Below are 24,025 nucleotides of genomic sequence, written 5' to 3'. Positions count from 1 at the left end.
TTTGAGGTTGAAGTCGAATTCATATTAAATTTTGAGATTTTCTTACTTTTCCGGCGAAACTATCAGACCTATTACAAAATATTATTAGGCCTTTTTTGTAGACTATTTTATTCCCTAGAAGTTATTTCGAATAAAGTTTTTTCGAATTCTGCATTGTTTTCTAGTTATTTTAATTTTAATGACATGCTCATAAAAAAAATCTGAGCGTCGGTTGACCCTGCGGGCCAGCCCCAAAACTTCCCAGTGTTTTCGAGCTCTTTGAGCTCGAAAACATTGTTGTGAGTACATTTTCGAGATCTTTGAGCTCGAAAATACTATTGTATCCCATTCTTTTCGAAAAAAACCGTCTTTAGCATTTCTTTCTCCCACGATATCTCACGAACGAATCAACCGATTTCGATGTTTGAGGCGGCAATCGACGTGTTTTATTGAGTTCTAGAGCTGATCAAATTTTGAAATTGTTTGGTCTAGTCGTTTCAAAGATATTCGCAAAAAACCGTTTATTGGCATTTCTTTTGCCCACGATATCTCACGAACGAATAAACCGATTTTGATGGTTGAGGCGGCAATCGACGTGTTTTATTGAGTTCTAGAGCTGATTAGATTTTGAAGTCGATCGTTTCTAAGAAATCAATAAAAAACTAAAAAAAACAATTTTTTTTCCGTAATTCGCCAATATTTTCGAATCTACTTGATCAAATGATCTGAAATTTTCAGAAAAGTTGATGGCCAACAAGCTCTTTCGATTGCCGCCTTAACCATCCAAATCGGTTCATTAGTTAAAAAGTTATAAGTCGGTCACACACATACATACACACACACACTCACACACACACTCACACACACACACACACACACACACACACACACGCACACACACACACACACACACACACACACACACACACACACACACACACACACACACACACACACACACACACACACACACACACACACACACACACACACATGCATACATACAGACACTCGGACATCATTCTGAAAATAGTCAGAATAGCTTCCTAGAACCTCAAAACGTCGACATCTGATGAAATTTCGATTTTCGCAAATCGGGGTGAAAACAATAACTTCCCAATTTTTGGAAAATTGTCGATTTTCTTAGCGGGAAGTTAAAAATAGTCTTCTGATCGATTTTAAGAGTTTGACATTAAAATTAACTTAAATAAATATTAAATTATTAACGTAAATAATTTTAATCGCAATATTATAATATTTATTAATTAAACCTTATTTTAATTCAAAAATAAATAATTATTAATTTTAAAAACTATAATAATGAGTTAATTGAATAATTAATAAAAAATGTGGCTTAACTAATTCTGGCCCAAGGATGGGAAACTATAGGTATAGCCGAACTTGGATAATCCTACCTTGGCCCAAATCTGGCTTGCCATTGAATGATCAAGGCAGGAGAACCTAGTCTTGGCTTAAATTCGGGTAATCATTGGTTCAGCCAAGGCTAGGTTACCCAGTCCTGGCCCAAGTGTAGGTTGCCATTGAATGATCAAGGCAGGGGAGCCTAGTGTTGACCTAAGCTCGGGTAATCATTGGGTCGGCCAAGGCTAGGTTACCCAGTCTTGGCCCATGTTAGGGTTACCATCCAACGGCCGAGGTTAGGTTACGCAAACTTGGCCCAAGTTAGGGTGAGTCTAGGCTTGGCCAAGGCTAGGTTATCCAGTCTTGGCCATGTTAGAGTTACCATCCAACGGCCAAGGTTAGGTTACGCAAACTTGGCCCAAGTTAGGGTGACTCTAGGCTTGGCCAAAGTTACGTTATTCAGTCTTGGCCCAAGCCTGGGTAATCATTGGAATGGCCAAGACTAATTACCCAGTTATAGTCCGGGCATGGGACGGTATAGGTTTGCCAAGATGGGCTTCCCAATAATGTCCCAGACATGGCCCCGTCGTTCAACTCTGGGGCTACCTGTATAGGTGATCGTAATTTTCACAATAGCATACTCGTAACGTAATATTTTGAATTATAAAGAGTATTTATATTATTTATTGGTATAAACAAAATTCATTAATAATGAAATTTTAATTAAAAATAGTATTAATAATATTGCATTAGTAAAAGTAATAATTTAAATCAAATTTTGCACAGCAATTCTTATACGCTGGTGACGATCATCCAGTTTATAACGTTTCTTAGGAACGACAATGCCACGATATATCTATTCCATTACAATGGTAATTATATTTTCAACAAAGTTATTTTTGCTCGAGTTAATATTATTTGGAGTTATTTTTTAAGTTCTTGTTGCAGAGTTATTATTTCAGTAATTATTTTGGCATAAGTTATTTTGCATAGTCACGATCAGAAATATTAAATAAATCGACATTCATATTTGATGTGAACAGATATTTATTATTTTATCAATACCCGATGAAAAAAGATTTTGTCTAATTATATATGGTCATGCATAATTGTCTATATATGATCAGATCCAAAAATTGGCCAGGTCTGATCATACATAACTTGATCTGTTTATACATGATCATATATGATTATATATAATCATGCATGAACGAATATAGTCTTTTTTAGAATCTCATTTAGAATATCTGTAAATTATTAATTAAGTTGTTTAATTAGGATTTATTGTCTTCATCAATATCAATGTCGGTTAAAATTAATTAAAAAAAAAAATTATTAACCATTGACTATTATTTTACTACGAGGTCACCCTTCCAATTAATGTCCCACGTCGATGCTGTTTAACTTTGGTTATCGATGGTTTGTAGTCTGATCCTCTAGTCTGTTATACACTTACAATTAAGAAACGTTTTTGGCATTACTTAACTCAAATAATCAAATTGATACATCCTACGTAGATAATGCACCTAATGATGAATTTATCTATAAACTTATAAATATTCGTATATCAATCGATATCGATTTATACTTTTAAATTGCCGCCGAAACCTTTGAATATTTTTTAAGTATTGGGGATTTAAGTTTGATTGATAGTTGACAGAATAAAAATTTAATAACATTGATATTAAAAAATTGTCATATTATTTAATATATATATATATATATATATATATATATATATATATATATATATATATTTTTCATATCAATGAAGTCTGATCAGATTTAAACATACATAGACATATATAACTACATATAGGTTTATATCAGTCATGTCTGATCAGATCTAATTATATATAGGCCTATATCTAATTATATATGAGTTTGTATCAATCATGTCTGATCAGATCTAATCATGTATAGACTCATATATTATCATATATGGGGTTACAACAGCCAGGTATGATTATATCTAATTATATATAGACTCATATATGATCAGATCTGATCATATATAGACTTATATATGGTTATATATGGAGTTATAACAGCCAGGTATGATTATATCTAATTATATATAGACTCATATATGATCAGATCTGATCATATATAGACTTATATATGGGCTCATAACAGCCAGGTATGATCAGATCTAATTATGTATGAGGTCATATATAATTATATATAATTATATATAATTATATATGACCCCATATATAATCATGCATGATTATATATAACTTCATATATGATTATATATAATCATATATGATCATAAATATGAACATATATATTCATATATGATTAGACAAAATCTTTTTTCATCGGGTACTTATGAAATATAACAAAATTAAAGTTTGCTGAGCTTTTACTCATAACTTTATCAAAACTTAAATCAAATGAATTAATAAATTGATTTTAAATAACTACTCTTGAATAAAAAATTATAATATTTTTATTGTTTTAACATACTCGTATACTAAACATGAGCTGAAAAGTATTTCGATACTCGGTAAACACACTATGTTTACATCTATTTGATTACTACACTAATATATTCACTGTGTATATTATCAAACTGAGAACAAAATAAACAGAAACTAAATACTAATTAGCAATTTTAGATTAGTTTACAAACTATGTAATATATTAAATTAGATTAACTTACTCGCATCAAAAGCTGACATATAGTGTTGATCTGACGCAAACACACATGTAATTATAATTAACAAATACAATTCAAAATGCGCTTAATAATTTTAATTTTTAAGTTAACTGTTTTATAGTTTATTTGATCTTTTTAAATATTATACTGTTAAAAACTTCTTTAGTTTAAATATATAACTATATATATGTATATAGTTTTTATTTATCTTTATTCATTTTTTCCCTGAGGATTAATACAGTATCGCCGGCTGGCGCCTGGATTTTTCCTCTCACGAATCTCGTTATACCGTAGAAATTGGTTACCTTATAATCGCCATCGACTATTGGTTTAATAAAAAACCCAAAAAGTTTGACCAACCTCGAATATATACATTCATCTTTTTTTCTCTGCTAATCGACTTATCGAGCTCGTGGGACGATTCTCAATAAATATTCCAAGCACATTGTCCAAAGGGAAAGAGATATGGACGACGTATTGCTATCTATTTTATTTTTTATTTTTTGTTTTATTCACAAAATGCTCAGAATCGTACGGGGGTTGTGAGAGACAAGGAACTCACAGGGTAAATGCTAAGCGACGAGATTAGAATTCCAAGCGAATTTCATTCATTTTTTTTTTTTTTTTTTTTTTTTTGTTAAGTCGTGTGAAAGCACTCGAAAGATCTTTTCAGTAGGACTGCATCTTAAATGGTTTTCATGGGTTACATCAACGTCTGTCCATCACTATCTTTCTTTTTTCCTTCGTTCCTTCCTTATTTCTTTCTTCGGCATAATATTTGTTACCGACATGTTTAGAATGATAAGAATGCTGAAAAAAGAATACAATAAAAGCAATTTAACGACCCACGTCCAAATAACCATCACTAGGAGTCACTTAGTCAGTTTATTTCAAGGATGTAGATGCTTTATTTAATACCGTTATTAATTTGAAAAATATTGTAAGTTAATAATTTCATACTCTATAACTATTTTTCGAAGTTCAGTTTCATAAGTTATAGAATGAGAAGTCATAAAATTTCATAAATTAAATAAACAACGTTTATGGAAACATCATAGAGTTCTGTTTACAGATATTTAAAATCAATGATTCATCAACTCTAATTCTAATTAATATCAAAAAATCTATGTATACTGTGATTTACTAAATGGCTCTACTATTACACTTATTTGTTGAACCTAAACTATAGAATAAATAATTTAAATATTAAGATTACTTTTTTTTTTCGACTAGAATTTTAAATTATTCGTATCTTATTTTTTTCTGACAGTGAATGGATGAACAAATATATTCAATTAAAACATTGATATTTCATTATTCAAATACATGGAAAAAAAATATGTGTACATTATCATTAAGAATTTTATTTCTGAACTATAAAATTAATGTTTACACGGAGAAAAAAATATTGTTCTGAGAAGTATACTGTATAGTTACAGTAACAATACGAAAAAGTTATCTACTAGATTGTTACTGCAACGATCTACTGTATCGTTCTGACAACAATACGGTAGATAGCTCTGAGACCTATACTGTATCATTCTGAGCCCTAACTGACGTCACGCACATTGAAAATTATATGAGATATTTAAAAACCTTTATCATTCATAAATAAATGATAAGCAAATAACTTTGATTAAACAAAATAATTTATAGAACTGATTTATTAGTTAGTTATAGTCTAAATGAATTTTAAATATAAATATAAATATATCTTTTAATTTTTCCAATTTATTTATTAGTAATTTAATTTTAAATTAAATAATAATTCAGATCTCATTTGTTTATTAATTATTTTTCTTCTATTTACGTATCACATTTAAATTATAAAACATCGACTATATATAATATTTAGATTTTTGGTTATGAATGTATATTTGATTACAAAAAGCATAAAAAAACACTTATCAATAAATATATCAACATAGTTATGGAGATTCTACTCTGTTAATTTATTAATTACCCGTGGGTCCATATTTCAACATCACAATTATTTTTTACACTATTTTTTTTATTAAACGTCTGCTTGCAACAATTATACAATATTCAAAAGTTGGCGCGAAAATGGATGTTTAGTTAGGTCAGACGGTGCCGTGTGAGGTGACGACTACGGAAAGTCGTATAGGGCTCACAGCTATCTAATAGATAGTTACTGGAACGATACGGTATTGTTACCATAAGCATACGTATATTGTTGTGGTAACGATCTACGAGTTACTATACTTTAGATCGTTCGAGGAGCAATATTTTTTTTTCCGTGTACCTTAAAAATGTACAGATTACTTACCTGGTAATTTAGCATTTTAAATTGAATGAATTCTATCAAAATAATGGTTTTTAAGTTTTAATTTTAAGTATATACTGGTTTCAGATTATGTATCAGATTTTATCTGCTAAAAAAATATAAACTTTTAGTGTTTAAAATTTAATATCATAAAAAAAAACCCGTTAGAAATGAGAGTAGACAAAATATAGATGGATACTTTTATTTAATCAAATATAATTTAATAAATAATTTAATTATTTATATAAACTGTGCACTAAATTCCTTATGTTGAGATGATCATATTACATGTTTAAAAAACTGAAAAAGTAGATTATTTTTAATGTAATTAAATTCGGCTTTTGTAATTGAAATAGAAATAGTAAAAATAATTTAGTTAATAATGAAAAATTAAATTTAATTTAAGATTTAAAAAGAGGTTTTGAGTAAAAAAATTAAAACAACAAATTAAGCAGTTAATTTAAGTGAATACTTTGAATTATAAGTTTGAAATTCAATAATATTTTATTTAAATTTACATAATTGTTGAAGCTGTGTTAGTTGATTAAGTCCTGTGAGTTTTAATTATATACTACATGTATATTTAATGAATTTATAAACTTTTATTATGTGTCTCCTGTCAAAGCGAGAAATTTACTAATTAGTTCGCGTCATTTTTTTTTTGTTCATACAAATAAATCATCTTTAATATAGTTATTTCAGTTCAACGAATTCACTTAAAAAATAATAATTTAAATAAAAAAAAGTTTGTAACAATGATAAAATAATTTTATTGTCAATTTAATTTTTATTTATTAGATTATTAATTTAACATAAAAAATAAACAAGTAACAAAAACAGAGATTAGATTAAATTTACGACAGTCAATTGTTTTTTTTTTTAATTTTAATCACAATTTTATATATATATATGTATATATATATGTAGTATATACATACGGAACGATTAAATGATATGAGTAATATTAGTGTTTAATACTTAAACTCATTCTAAATTAATTATAATTTAATTGATACAAAGTTTTTTTTTTATCTTGTAAAATTGTTATTTACAATATTATTAATATTTTATTATTATTATTATTATGATTATAAGTATGATTATGATTATGATTATAATTATTATTATTATTATTATTATTATTTTTATTATTATTATCAATATTAATATTATTATTATTATTATTATTATTATTATTATTATTATTATTATTATTATTATTATTATTATTATTATTATTATTATTATTATTATTATTATTTTTATTACCATTATTATTAATATTATTATTGTTGTTATTACAATTATTATAACTAGTTATTGTAGAGTAAATGAAGAATTGATTCTCTTAGATATGTAGGATCAGATAATCCTTTCCAGGACTTTTGTCTTTTGTATTTCTAAACAAAGCTATAAGGTAAGAGACCTAGTACCCGATCACTCATGTATTTATGGGGCATTCCACGTCAAATCGACCACTTTTGAACCCAACCCCTTTCGATTTAGCTGAAATTTTTTTTCCTTTTCTACCCCATTAAAATGATTTTTCCGGAAATTTTCAATTTTTTTTTACCCAACCCGAAAAAAGTTATGAGTTTTTTTAAAAAAAGAAGGCTTTCATTTTTTCGAATAGCTATAACTTCTTTAAAAATTGACTATATATTTAGGACGTTTTATTTTCAAAATTATTGTCTTTGAATGTACTTACCGAAAAAAAAAATCGGTCTGTCAGTTGACCCTGCGGGCCAGCCCCAAAACTTCCCGCTGTTTTCGAGCTCGTTGAGCTCGTTGAGCTCGAAAACACTATTGTGAATACATTTTCGAGCTCTACGAGCTCGCAAATACTTTTGTATGCCGTTGTTTTGTAAAAAACCATTTTTTAGCATTTCTTTCTCCCACGATATCTCGCGAACGAATTAACCGATTTTGATGGTTGAGGCGGCAATCGACGCGTTTTGTCAAGTTCTAAAGCTGATCAAATTTTGGATTCGATTTATCGAGTCGTTTTTGAGATATTTCAGGAAAAATAAAAAAAAATTTTTTTTTTAATTCTTTCGACAACGGTTTCTCTTGAACGAATGAACCGATTTTGATGGTTGAGGTGACATTCGACGTGGCTTATTAAGCTCTAGAGCCCAGTCCATTTTGGAATGAATCCATCGAGCACATTAAAAGTTATCCAAAAAAAACATTTTTGAAAAAACTTTATTTTTGGAATATCTCTGAACGAGCCCTACCGATCAAGCTCAATTTTCTCTCGGCTTCAAGATATTGACAATCCGCGTCGAATGGCACCTTAAAGTTCAAAATCGGTTCATCCGTTCAAAAGATACAGGTATTTACATACGTACGTACGTACGTACATACATACATACATACACTCGGACATCATCTTGAAATTAGTCAGAATAGCTTCCTAGGACCTCAAAACGTCGACATCTGATGGAAATTCGATTTTCGTAAATCGGACCGAAACCAATAACTTCCCGAATTTTTGAAAATTTACAATTTTCTTAGCGGGAAGTTAAAAAAATAAGACAAAATTCTAAGATATCAAAATGTATGGAATTTTTCACTTTTCCGATTTTTTTTTCTTTTATCTTAAAAAAAGCTTTGTTCAATTTTGAAAAGAATGCCGCCCAGCGCAGAGTTGTCCGACTTTTCCTTTTATTTTTTTTATCGATCGAAAAAAAAATTTTTTCCCAGCTGGGTTTCTTTCACAAAACATCACTCTGGAAATTTTCGAGGATTTAAAAAAAACCCCAGAGTTTGAAATATTGAGAAGAAAAAAAAAATTTTAAGTAGTAATCTTCAAAAACATTTGGTCCTTTTTCAAAAAATTATAAAAAAAAAAAAACGACACCAAAAGAAATCCAACGCTTGTCGTTTTTTCAAAAGCCTGTGACTTAGTAGAAAATTGAACAAATGGCAATTTTTTTTTCCATTCTTTGTTTTTAGATGTTTTTGAAAAAAATACAAAAAATTAATTATTGGTGTCGTTTTTTTTTTTCAATTTTTTGAAAAAAATCCAAATTTTTTTGAAGATTACTACTTGAAATTTTTTTTTTCTTCTCAATTTTTCAAACTCTGAGGGTTTTTTTAAATCCTCGTAAATTTCCAGAGTGATGTTTTGTCAAATAAGTCCAGCTGGGAAAAAATTTTTTTTTTCGATCGATAAAAAAAATAGAAGGAAAAGTCGGTCCACTCTGCGCTGGACGGCATTCTTTTCAGAATTGAACAAAGCTTTTTTTAATTTAAAAAAAAAAAAATCGAAAACGTTGGACTTTGAGAAAATTGTGATTTTTTTCGAAAAAGTGAAAAGTTCTATAGATTTTAATATCTTAGAATTTTATCGTATTTTCTAGAAAGTACATCCAAAGACAACAATTTTGAAAAATAAAAAACATCCTAAATAGTCAATTTTCAAATAAGTTATAGCTATTCGAAAAAATAAAAGCCTTTTTTTTGAAAAAACTCATAACTTTTTTCGGGTTGGGTAAAAAAATTTGATAATTTCCTGAAAAATCATTTTAATGGGGTAGAAAGGGAAAAAAATTTTCGGCCAAATCGAAAGAGGTCGGGTTTAAAGCGGTCGATTTGTCTTGGAATGCCCCTTGTGTATCTATATTTACTGAATTTTACTAAATATAGGTATACAAATACATGGAGGAATCGGGTTCTAGTTCCCTTATCGGGTACTAGGTATTTTTTTTATCTTTTTTTTTACCTTAATATATTTACTTTTTTAAATTATATTTTCTCAAAATTTTTATAACATTTATATACAGTGTTCACTATTAATTTAACCTTTAACGTATCTTTTCATAACCTTTTTTTTTTTGTTTTTTTTTTTTTTTTACATCGACCGAATTACAACTCTAGAATACAAGACATCCATTCATTTTTTAAACTCCTTTTCTATCCGTCAGTGCTCATTAATCAATAATTATACTTAAGTTAATTAAGTAACAATATTAATAATTTTATTTTCATTCCATAATAAATATAAAATTTTTTTAATATGAGTTAATAAAGATTTTTATTTGATGAAGAAAATTATAATTTATGTTAAGATGGATCAATATAATACCTTTGAAAATTGATAAATAATAGAGATTTGGTGAATAGTCTTCTTCTCAAGTCAATTCTTATTTATTATTACTGAGCACTAAAGATAAGAAGAAAGACAAGGATCTGGATATATATATATATATATATATATATATATATTACTTCTGAATGTTTTAAGTTTTAAATTTTCTCTTTAATTTTATTTTACCGTATTTTATCATTATTATTATATTTATTTTATTTCTCCATCTAGGTTTCACGCGTTTACCTCATCCATCTTCGAGTTCCTCGGACTTGGCAAGCGTACGCGCTAGATCGAAAATCCCTTTTAACAGGAGTATAGTACGAAAGTACATTTCACGAGAATTCCTGAAGACGAATTCACCCACTCGATTACGTAATTAACTTTCTGGTTTTTTGTTGTTATTTATTCAGTGTATGTGTTACTTGTACCAAACAAGTCTTTTATTTTTTATTTTTTTATTTTATTCTGATATAATTATTTATTTAATAGCAATAATTTAATAAATATTTTCGCGTTATTTATTTATTGGAAGCACGCGAGATTCAATCATTATTATTTCTTTATAATCAAATGACTTTCTTTATTTTATTTTTTTATTAATATCAATGAATAACTAAGGTCAGTGTGCTTTGGTAATTATTGATTTAAACACAACTTTCGGGAAGTCTGTTGGCCATAAGACGTCGTTTAATTGCTTCTCCATCGATACACTCTCCCGCAACAAAAACACCTTGACCAGCGCCAACCACCACCCCTGTAATTGTTGAGTTGGGAAGTATTGGAATTGTACTTCTTGATGGTAATCGTAGTTCAGTAGGTCTTCCAGTAAATTTATGACATAGTTCGTCAATACTTGGTGTTGGACCAGGTGTTACCCAATGTGTTGATGAATAACTACCTGGGTAACTTGGTGGGCTAACTTCCATCAAATTTCCCTCTATAAAATATTTATAGCATCAGTTTATCATATTTACTATTTCAATTTATATAAAATAATTAAATAAGTCTTCACCTATTTTTTCACATAAAAAATTTTCTTTTAGGCTCTTTTTGTAAACATTTTAATAGTAAATCACCTCTACTCATCTGTAAATTAATTTTATAAACCAATTAAATCCCATAAATTTTAATGTTTTACAGTTGAATAAATTTAAATATAACAAAAAAAGTGTTTTTAAAATTGTACCCTTTAGGTTTTTTTAATTTTCATATTATTTTTAAAACAAAACGTTTAATGGAATCACTCTGTTGTCTTTCTCTTTGTTTTTGTTCATAATCCAACTAATAGTATTTTATGACGATCCATCTAAAAATGGAGTTTTTCTCATTCATTTAATAGATTTTCAAAAAATTAAAATTTGGTACCAGCGTCGCCAGCTTCTTAATAGAAGTTACAATAAGTTACGAAAAATTAATTCTATATGATTTTTTAATTATATTCCGACTTTTATTTATCAACAAAACTCGAACATAATATTTTACTGCCAGCTAACAAAAATAATGATTATTTTGTTCATCATTTAATTGATTTTTAATGAGTAAATTATTACTCATGACATTTAATGATGAAGAAAACATGTCTTATAATTTTAAAATCCAAAAATATATCAAAATTTGATTTTCGGAATTTTTTAAATTCCAACAGTGGGCGGTTTTGTCCCATTACGTAATAATGCGTTAATAAATCGTTTTGTCTAATAAACAAAAAAATTATTATTTTTTTTTTTTTTTTAGATGACCTATTATGGAGCAGCGACTCATCTTGATACCACTTCCGCTAATCATTGTGAGTTGTCATATATAATAAAACTAACTATAATATATCATTAGGTTGTCATATATCTATAAGTTGTCATTAACTATAATAAAACAAACTGTGACTATTGAGATCTTACATAAAATATAGAATGAACTGGTTTTAATTTATATTAATTAATATATAATAATTCATACATTTCTTCAAATTTATCTTATAAAATTTTTGTTTATGAATAATATCGACATTTGATGAAAACTCGATTTTCGAAAATCGGAGTGAGAACAATAACATCCCGAATTTTTTGAAAATCATCGATTTTCTCAGCGGGAAGTTAAAAAGAACGGTTTTCTTTCTACTCAACAAGGCAGGAATTGAAAATTTCGGTGCATGTATGGTGAAAATCATTTTTTGTATCGCTGATGTTACAATTTGAATGATTAAGTACTTTTATTACCTGCTGTGTCATACACAGAAAACTGTGTCATAGCAGAAAATTGTCATACAGAGAAACAAAAAAAAGCAAATTGTAGCTAAATAAATTTCCTAAACGAGCCATGAATTGGTTTTTCCAAAAAAAATTTACCCGACCCAATAGACCTAAAAAACAAAATCAAAAAATTTAGAAAAATTTTGTCTCGAGCTATTTCTTATGATTCCGCAAAAACCGTGGCTCAAAAAATTATTTTGCTGAAAGATCTTCAAACTAGAGATTTCAAGCTTCAATTTGCTTTTTTTGTTTATTCGATACGATCATTTTTCACAAAAATACAGCCTTCCAAAAATCACTAAAAAATTTATAAAATTTTCTTGTTCCTTTAATTTTTTGGATAAGTATATAAATATTCTTAGCTGCCGACTATAGGCGCTTAATGACATACATTTCGAGTAGGTGTTGAAAAATAATATTTACTATAATATAGGAGAAGGGGGAAGGGTAGGCAAAATGGGGTACCCCCAAAATTTAATAAAAAAAAAATTTGATACACGGAAAGAAAATTATAGGAAGTTTTGCTATGCATTATGGGAATGGTTCCTATAATGGTATGGGAATAGTACCTATACTACTATAGGGATGGTTCCCATATATTATGGGAACCATCCCCATAACAGTATGAGAATAGTTCCCATACCATTATGGGAATGGTTCCCATAATGATATGGGAATGGTTCCTATACCATTATGGGAACCATTCCCATAATATTATGGGAATGGTTCCTATACCATTATGGGAACCATTCCCATAATATTATGGGAATGATTCCCATATCAATATGGGAACCATTCCCATAATAGTATGGGAATGATTCCTATACCATTATGGGAATGGTTCCCATATTGATATAGGAACTATTCCTATAATATTGTGGGAACTATTCCCATAATGTTATGGGAACCATCCCTATAAAATCATTAATTTTTTTTTTTGCACAATAGTGTAGAAATTTCCCAAAATTTGAATTTTCTTGAATGTTTTGTGCTGACAAAAAATTCTTGTTAAAAATTTTAATGTTTTTTTGCCAAATACGATTTTTTTTTTCAATGTTCGAATTTTTGTTTTTATGTTTAATAAAATTTCTGTGTATTGTAGAAGTAATTACCGCACTTCTTTAAATTAATTTTTTCATGATAATATGGGAACCATTCCCATAATATTATAGGAATGGTTCCTATAATAGTATAGGAACTATTCCCATAATATTATGGGAATGATTCCTATAATGGTATAGGAACCATTCCAATTGCATTATGGGAATCATTCCCATAATATTATGGGAATCATTCCCATAATATTATGGGAATAGTTCCCATACTATTATAGGAACCATTCCCATAATATTATGGGAATGGTTCCTATAATTTATGGGAATGGTTCCTATAATTTATAGGAACCATTCCCATAAATTATAGGAATGATTCCCATAATATTATAGAAAGTATTCCTATAAATTATAGGAACCATTCCTATAATTATAGGAGCCATTCCTATAGTGTTATGGGTATCATTCCCATAATTATAGGAACTATTCCTATAATTATGGGAAACATTCCTATAATTATAGGAACCGCTCCCATAATTTATGGTCGTAATTCCTATTATGGTATAGGAAAAAATTTCACAAAATTATGGGAACCGCTGCCATAATTTTCTTTCCGTGTACTTTAAATGGTTTTCAAACATTCTAAAACCACTTTTGAAAATATCGTCGAGCGTTATTTTGGAGTTTTTTTGTTAAATTTTTTAAAAAATCAATTGTCAGTTGAAAAATATTAATGAATTTTGTTTGATGATAAAAAATAATAAAAATTTGTTTTTCTTCTTTTGTATCTAATAATCTTGTAAAATATAATTTTTCTTCATGTAAATTTCTTACAAAAAATTTAACTTGATCAAATTCATTGAAAATCCAGAAATTTTTTTTTTTTTTTTTCACCTTTTTCAGGGGGTATCCCATTTTGCCCGCGAAAATAAAAAATTTTTTTTTCAACGGTAACTGAAAATTTTTTCTATTTACTTTGAATATATTAAAAAAAAAAAAAGATTTAGCGTATTTGAGTCTTCGAAAACATTATATTTCCTTAAGCACCCCGTTTTGCCCCTCCCTCCCCTATATTTCTATATTACTTTAAAAGTGTATAGAATAGAAAGCTATAGTAGCATCCGTAAGGTTGATATATTTATCTCTCCGGTTAAGAAAGCAAACTATATAGTTATCAGAGTAATACTTTGTTATAATAAAAATGAAAATAACTAATGTTTCAATCTAATTACTAAAATTTATAAATTGGACTAAGAATTAACATCATGGCAACTTCAAATACACCCATGCCATAAATTAAAGAAATCGAATAATTTTAGAAATTTTTTAGTAATTTTTGCAAAGCTGTAACTTCGTGAAAAATAATCGTATCGAAGAAAAAAGCATTTTGTAGCTTGAAATCTCTAGTTTCGACGCATTTTGATCAAATTTTTTTAGAGCTTCAGCTATTGCGTAATCATGAGAAATACCGCGAGACAAAAATTTTCTAAATTTATTTTTTTCTTTGAGAGAGTCCACGGACTGCGAAAATATTTTTTCAGCTAAACCAATGCAAAAGTCGGTTAGCAAATTTAGTCAGCTTTAATTTGCCTTTTTTTGGAGATTTGTACGATAACTTGTCGCTGAGATATCATCCTTCGAACAAAAAATGATCCTTTTGGGTTTGATCATCGATATTTCAGGTAGGTCAAAAAAAAAATTTCGAACACAAAATAACAAGTTTCTATTTTTTTTTTCTTTGATTTTTTTTTTTACGTTATTTGGAAATTTATATTTTTTTGTCTTTTCCTTGAATTTGCTAAGTAACCAATGCAAAAATGTAAGGAAAGTCGAAAAAAAATTGCTTTCTAATTTTGATTATGATTACTACACAATTAAAGGAACAAAACTTGTTCCTTTAATGGTTTAGTAAAACTTTGATCAATCGACCCCGAAAAACGGTTGGATAGATCAATTTAAAAATTTGGGGGTATATTGAGTTAAGGGGGGGTAGGGTTTTAAAATTATTTTTTAAAACTTTTTTTTTCATTTTTTTTCTGAATGAACAATGTGTCGAGAATATTGTGTACAAATTTTAAATCAATCCGAGTAAAACTAACGGAGTTACAGCGTTTCAAAAGATCGTCCTTGATACCTGATTTTTATATCTGCCTTTGCAGATTTGAATCACGGTGGAAACACCGTGGAAGTGTAAACACCGTGGATCCACCGTGGTTACACGGTGGGTTTGTTCCATTTCACCAGCGGGTATACACAGTGTATCCACTGTGATTACGCGGTGTATCCACCATGATTCCACGGTGGCTTTGTGCTATTTCACCACCGTGGTTCCACGCTGTATCCACCGCGTAATCACAGTGAAAACACCGTGTATACACGGTGGTAAAGCCACCGTGGAATCATGGTGGATACACCGCGTAATGACAGTGGTAAAATGGAACAAACCCACCATGGTTCCACCGAGATTGAAATCTGCGAGGGTGCTCTCTAAACATGAATTAGTGAAAATAAATGAATTTTCACTAATTCAAAGTGCAAATCGAACCACTAATTTCAAAAAGTGGTTCGATTGGCACTCAGAATTAGTGAATATTCACTTATTTCACTTATTCATGTTTAGAGAGTGCCCCTACATACCCCTAGTAGAAAACAGCTGCAATTTCCTTTGTTTTCCCGAATCCCTTTCTCCGTCTGTGTCTTTCAAAGGATGTAAACTAATGAGTCCATGTCAGTATAAAAATTCATGTTCTTTTATTGATGGTTTATTTCGAATTTTCACGTATAAAAAACTTTAAATCAATTTTCCCGAAAACGTTATTTTTGAAGTTCGTGAACGTCATAACTCAAAATGTACTGAACGGATTTTTTTGAAAATTTGAACATTACTTTTTCACATAAATCAACAGGTAACCACGAAGAGTTTTTTTTTTTTTTTTTTTCATTTTTTTCTATTTTCTAATAACAAATTAACCGCGATTTTTTTAGCTAAAATCGCGTTTTTCACTTCCAAGTGCTGCAAAAAATCGAAAAAAAAAAAAAAACTCTTCGTGGTTACCTCGAGAAATATATCACCTTTAAAATGCATATCAATTTTTTTTTTCAGGTGATCCGGTAACGAGCTATGATGTTCACCGCAAAACCGCTTTTTTTTAAGGTGCCTCGGGAGATTCAACGTCACCGGCTTATTCTTCAATATTTTTCAGTGCAAATTTTTTCTGATATACTTTATAAGTTGTACAATAATATGTCATTAAGTTAAATAAAATTATATTACTCATTTCGCCGAGAAAAAATCACAAAAATATGCTTTTTTTTTCACCTTTAAAACCCTACCCCCCCCCCCTTGAAAAAGTACCTGGCAACATTAGTTTTTTCATCGATATTGGCAGAGTATAGCGGTTGATTTACTAAAAAACCAAAAAAAAAACATTTTTTTGTACTTACTTCTAATTGGTGTTAAAAATTAAAAAAAAAATTTTTTTTCAAAAAACGATGAAAGGGTCCTGTTGGGAATTTATTCAAGTTTTTAACGCCGTTCTAAAATATACTGTGCGATCATTGGTACCAGAAATATCGATGATCAAACCCAAAAGGATCATTTTTTGTTCGAAGGATGATATCTCAGCGACAAGTTATCGTACAAATCTCCAAAAAAAGGCAAATTAAAGCTGACTAAATTTGCTAACCGACTTTTGCATTGGTTTAGCTGAAAAAATATTTTCGCAGTCCGTGGACTCTCAAAAAAAAAAAAAAATTTAGAAAATTTTTATCTCTCGGTATTTCTCATAATTACGCAATAGCTGAAGCTCTAAAAAAATTTGATCAAAATGCGTCGAAACTAGAGATTTCAAGCTACAAAATGCTTTTTTCTTCGATACGATTATTTTTCACGAAGTTACAGCTTTGCAAAAATTACTAAAAAATTTCTAAAATTATTCTATTACTTTAATTTATGGCATGGATGTATTTGAAGTAGTCTGGATTTGTTTATCTGAGATAAAAAAAAATCAAATATCTGCGTACAGGGAATAAAGCCAGATTACCATAAAATATTTTTAAAAAAATCAATAAATTAAAAGAGATTTTTTAAAGTAATAAAACTCAACAATCAATAGTGAATTGGTGATTATATTTATTTATATAATTTATAAATTAAATAAATTAGTAGAATTTATTTAATTTAAAATGAATCATCTTTAAAATAAAAAACGCCCAAAAAAATGTAAGAAATATTTTTTAATGTAAAATAGGTGAAGAAAAACTAAAAAAATATATAATTTGCTAAATGAATAGTTAAATTAAGAACATAATGATAAACGAATAAATATGATCATTATGTAAGTATTTACCAAATTTGTTTGGGATAACATCTGGATCAGTTTCCACTGTTTGTTGCGGACTTGGATTGGAATATTGCTGTTGTGGTAATTCTCTCAGTTCGCCAGGCTTTCCATGGCGTGGTTTTGACATTCGTTCTCGTCGTGCTTTTACAACGATTGCGAGGACAACAGACACAAGGGTAAGAAGAGCACCGATTACTATGCCAATTAGAGGAGATAATACGATCCCTGCATCCTGACCTGGTTACAAAAAAAGAATAAAAGTTTATGACTAATTTATCTTTTCATATCCATATCATTATAAACATTTTCATTACTATAATTATCTGTTTGTTTGTTTGTTTAAATGCTCAGAGGGTTATTCCCAGTAGCCCCACTACCAAGGACTGCTCCTGAGCGCCATCCCTTTCTGCTGCGATGCTCCATCAACAAGACGGTTAGCAAGCGCAGCAGGCTGTTTCGTTGTCTGAGTCATTCAATCTAATGTAGTGCCCTTTCGTTACCAATAAAAGACATTCTTTCTTGTCATTCAATGCAAAAAATATTGTAACATATTAAGTAGGAAAGGCTTTCGATACTCGTGTGTTGGCAATACTCGCCTAACGGCTCGTGAACCAATCACACTCGTTATCGAAAGCACTTTCTACTCCATTCGTTATTATATTATTTTTTTATTTATCTTTTTATCGTATAACGTGTAAACTACTCGATTGATCGACTCCAAAATCTAATCGGTTTTTAGTAAGCTCTTTCGATTACCGCAAAGCACATTCAAGTCGGTCGTTTCGTTCCAAAAATATCGTTGAACAAAAAAAGTTTATACACACACACACACAGACACGCACACACACACACACACACACACACACACACACACACACACACACACACACACACACACACACACACACACACACACACACACACACACACACACACACACACACACACACACACACACACACACACACACACACACACACACACACACACACACACACACACACGGCCAGATGTCCACTCAAAATAGTCAAAATAGCTTCCTTGGTTCTTAAAACATCGAGATCTGATAAAAACTCGATTTTCGAGAATCGGACCCAAACGAATAACTTTCCTTTTTTTTTGAAAATTTTCAATTTTTATAGCTGAAAGTTAAGAAATATTGAATTAGAAATTTTGAAATCTAACTCGTAATCAATCACTGGCTTTAACCGCTCAGTGCCGGGGTCAAACCCATTCGCTGAACGACTAAAAACATGAAAATAAAAACCCGGACCTAACCCGGGCCTAGGAGCGTAATTCTACTTTATACACCACCGTCCCTGTTTAGAAAATCTCATAGAATCCAATAGATTCTCATGAATTTCCATAGTGATTTTATAAGAATGAATGAGTTCTATGAGAAGTGCTATTGTTAAGTATAGGGCCTTATACATACAGCTATAAGAATCTCTCGGATATTTTAAGCAGCGGTCCACTTGACGGCACCAACTAAATTACTATTGAATCAGGATTTTGAAATCTTACACGTTTTTTATTATCATTATTGAAATAATAAAAAACTTAAAGAAAAATAATTTAAATAATTTAATAATAAAAATAAAATCATAAAATAAATACTCGATTATTATTTTACCAGAAGGATTAAATAAATCTACCGCCGAGCATTCATTTGTTAATGATACAATTAAACTTGAATAAAATTTATTTTACCGCATAAAATTATTTACTTTAGAATTAATATTATTTATACTTTTATTTTATTATCTGTCTGTTATAACTGAATTATAAATTATAAATTTATATAAAATATAAATTTGAATATAAAATGATTTATTCTTTCTTTCTGAACTTTTCATCTTTACCCATTTATTCTATCATTGAAAATTTTTCAGCCTCCAGATGAGAAATAGTTTCGAAGATATGAACTGCAATAGCTAGTCAAAGGATTTTAATACTTTCTCAAGATTCGACTGAGTCTATCTATTGAAAGTTGATATGAACCTCTATAGAATATATAAGTCGGCAAAAGTACTTTACATATTTTTAAAGATATTATTTCCGAACAATATCGAAATTCTTTTACATTTTTTAATAAAACTTAATTCACTTTTTAAATCTAATATTAAAAAATATTCTTTTAAATAATATGAGGTAATATTTAATTATAAATACTTTTTTATACAGTAAATTTTTTTTCGTTATTATTTAAGAATGAGTATGAATAACACACGAATGTTCGTAGTTGCCACGTATATTGAAAATAAAAAATGAGACCGTGAGATACAACCGACTGTTTTTATAGGATTAACAAACAAAATTACTGACGAGAGTATAAAAACACTTTGTATATGTTGTCATGAATAGTCCAATCACGATATTAAGTAAGGTTGAGTTGTTATACTGAGTTTTAGTTTCACTGCAAGAGAAATAATGGACTTATATTTTGTTTATGTTTCTAACTTTTATACATACTTTGTTTTCATTAATTTATTGTTGTTATTATTTAATTTATTATAACATTAGTTTATTTCTGCTCATTAAAATTTTGTCCGTAACAAAATAGTGAACGAGAAAGCTTATGATTTATTGAAAAAATGTGTCAGCGAAGTCCACAAGCGTCTGATTGTCAACCTGCCATTATTAATTAAATATTCTTACTTATCTAATGAACAGATACAACAATTTAAATGAATAAAACTACTTTATACATTAAAAAAAAAAGGTTGAAGTTAAGTAAAAACGACTTCAATACCTTGAATAACTTTTAAAGGAGTGAATTTAGCAAAAATTGTTAAGAGACATTGCTCAAGGAGCTCGAAAACAGCGGGAAGTTTCGGGGCTATAGCCTGCAGGGTCAATCGATAGATAGATGTTTTGTAAGTAATTTGCATGAAGAAAAATCATATTTTGCATGATTATTGGATACAAAGGAAGAAAAACAAATTTTTAATAACGCTCAATTATATTTACAAAAGTAATTTTGGAATGTTTAAAAACCATTTGAAAAATACAATTTTTTTTTTCATTAAATTTTGGGGGTACCCCGTTTTGCCTACCCTTAACCTGTTTTGTCCCCCCCTCTTGCCCTATATATATATTAGACTGGGCCAAAAAAATCGACTATTTTTTTTTTTTTAACGATACTGTGGGAGAGGGTGGGGCAGAGCGGCCCCCCTAAGCCAATTATTATTTTTTGTGGCTTTCAACCATAAGATCACTTTACTTTTGTCCTATTTCGAACAAATTTATGGAAATTTTACCAAAATTCTGAAAAAAAAAAATTTTTTTTGTGAGGCAGAGCGGCCCCCTTAAAAAAGTGATAAAAAAATTTTTTTTTTCTTTTTTTTTTTTTTTAAATTGTTTTCATCATTAAGAATGTATTTCTTTCTCTTGACAACTATTTTTGGTTTTATATTACTCGAAAAAAATTTTTTAAAGTGTAATAAATCGTTCACTCTCAATTACCTTAATTACTAATTGTTATTTAATAAAAAAAAAAAATCAATTCTATAGTTTTACTTTATTTCAAAAATTTATCAACTAAAAAAAAAAATTTTATTTTTATAAATTTTTAGTGACCAAATTTGCCTCTTACATAGAGAAACGGCCGAAAAATATGAAAAAATAATTTTTTCGGAAGTTTCGGCTGGTCCATTTTGCCCCAGGTGTTATGCGTAGGGCTAGAAATGTGGAATTATACTAATTTTTCTTTAATTTGACGATAAAAATATGAAAAAATCACTTTTTCAAAATTTTGGGCTTGTCCATTTTGCCCCAAATATCATGCGTAGGGGTAAAAATGCATAAACATATCGGATTTATAGTAATTAGTCGAAAAAAAAAAAATTTTTTTTTTTATCAAAATTTCAGGGGGGCCGCTCTGCCCCACCCTCCCCTGTAAATATTATTTGGGATGACAAAAAAAAATTATTGTGACAATTTGAGCCCTTAATTTTTATATTAAGAGGTGTATCATCGCAATTTTCGATTTTTTTTAAATGAGCGGGTTTTTGTCTCATAACTCTCAATCCATCGAGATAAACGAAATCGACTTGGATACATTCCTTGAAGGAAATTTGATGCTCTACAAAAAAGGTTTGATTGAAATTTTCCGTCAGATGAACCGTTTCTTTATAATCATGCTTTGAACGTTGGTATGATTTTAAAATTTGATTGTTCAACTTTGGAATTTTGTAATTTATGTAAAAATAAGTTTCCGGAAAAAGACAATGAATATTCTTGAAGGAAATTGAATGCTCTACAAAAAAAGTCTCTTAACAATTTTCGCTAAATTCACTCCTTCAAAAGTTATTCAAGATTATTGAAGTCGTTTTACATAACTTCAACCTTGAATAACTTTTGAAGGAGTGAATTTAGCGAAAATTGTTAAGAGACTTTTTTTGTATAGCATTCAATTTCCTTTAAGAATTTTCATTGTCTTTTCCCAAAAACTTATTTTTACATGAATTACAAAATTCCAAAGTTTAACAATCAAATTTTAAAATCATACCAATGTTCAAAGCATGATTATAAGGAAACTGTTCATCTGACGAAAAATTTCACTCAGATTTTTTTTGTAGAGCATTAAATTTCCTTCAAAAAATGTATCCAAGTCGATTTCGTTTATCTCGATGGTTTGAGAGTTATGAGACAAAAACCCGCTCATTAAAAAAAAATAAAAAATTGCGATGATACACTTCTTAATATCAAAATTAAGGGCTCAAATTTTCACAATAATTTTTTTTTGTCATCCCAAATAATATTTACACAGTATCGTTAAAAAAAAAAAAATAGTCGTTTTTTTTGGCCCAGTCTAATATATATATATATATATATATATTGACATTATTATTATAAAGAAAGAGTTACCAAGTTGTCGGCAATCAATAGGGGTCGACGATCTCATACAAGCATCTGTTTTATCGTCATAGGGAATGACGGTGTCATACGGGCATTGAAAATGCACTTGCTCGTAAAACTCGTAATAGGACTTTAATCGACTTTCATACGAGAATGAATTCTTTTTGCTACTGGAGTAGTAAAGATAAAGGGTCCATTTTACTTCCATCTCGACATTTCTCTTTACTCGTTATCCACTAAATATTCCTGGGTCACTATAGAATTTCAGGTTTTGTTAGCTTTCATGAGCAGAGACATGAAACAATGTTATCGAAAGATATCATGGTTATTTTATAGGTTGAATTATAACAACCGCATTGTGTGAAATAGTCATTTTATTCTCTGTCTGTTATTTTGATTTTACCACAAAAAATGACAGCATTTTTATAACCACAGTATTATTAGCTTTGTTAATCTATGTTTTACATTGTTTAATTTTTTTATTCTCATTATTTAAATAAATGTAATAGATGTTAAATTTCAAATGTACAAAGTTTAGACGTAGGGAAATACAATCTCTAGATTAAATTACTATTATTATTATTGTTTTTTTTTTTGTGTAAAATGATTTAGAGTTTTAACAAAAATAATAAAAATTATCATTTTTTGTTACAAATAAAACGAAAATAAGAGTTATAATTGAAAGTAAAACAAAAAAATAAAATAAAATAAAAATAAAAATATAATTGCGAATGAATATTGGATATTTTTTTTTAAACAGTCAACTGTTAGCTCGGATCCCACTTGACCTTTTTACTATCTCGATTTTTTATGCTTATTAAAAATATAAGTATATATTTTTATGGATAGAGAAATGTTGGACGAAATGGTAAGTTATTACTGTAAATTATTGTAAAATTATAGAATTATATAGTGGAAAAGGACAGAGATTATCATCGGAATTAATGAATATTTGAATAGCTATGAATTGATGAAATTATTTAATATATATAAATGGAAATTCATTTTTTGAAACAATACTACATGAATGACTAAATTGCCGGATCCATATAATTTCTAAAAGCAACAACTTAATTACACATCTGAAAAATGTTGATTAATTATTGATTGTCAAATAACCAACTACAAAAAAATAATA

The 24,025-nt window shown here is 28.8% G+C and overlaps 1 protein-coding gene across 3 annotated transcripts in view; it reads right to left on the bottom strand.

Annotated features, from left to right (window-relative positions):
• Positions 1-7,412: 7,412 nt before the first annotated feature.
• LOC130675558 (hemicentin-2-like) overlaps positions 7,413-24,025 on the bottom strand; it is a 635,075-nt gene continuing 618,462 nt past the window's right edge. For 2 of the 3 annotated variants that reach the window (XM_057481317.1, XM_057481316.1), the window contains exons 13-14: positions 18,034-18,264; positions 7,413-11,323 (exon numbers count right to left, since the gene is read on the bottom strand). In XM_057481317.1, coding sequence (XP_057337300.1) covers positions 11,031-11,323; positions 18,034-18,264 — 524 coding nt within the window. In that variant the 3' untranslated portion in view covers positions 7,413-11,030. Of the gene's footprint in view, positions 11,324-11,398; positions 11,473-18,033; positions 18,265-24,025 lie in introns of all 3 variants that reach the window. The other variant, XR_008991309.1, reaches the window with a different exon arrangement.

The sequence above is a fragment of the Microplitis mediator genome, chromosome 10, assembly GCF_029852145.1.
Source record: "Microplitis mediator isolate UGA2020A chromosome 10, iyMicMedi2.1, whole genome shotgun sequence".
In the NCBI taxonomy this organism is placed as follows: Eukaryota; Metazoa; Arthropoda; class Insecta; order Hymenoptera; family Braconidae; genus Microplitis; species Microplitis mediator.
This window is presented reverse-complemented; position numbering and strand designations above follow the sequence as displayed.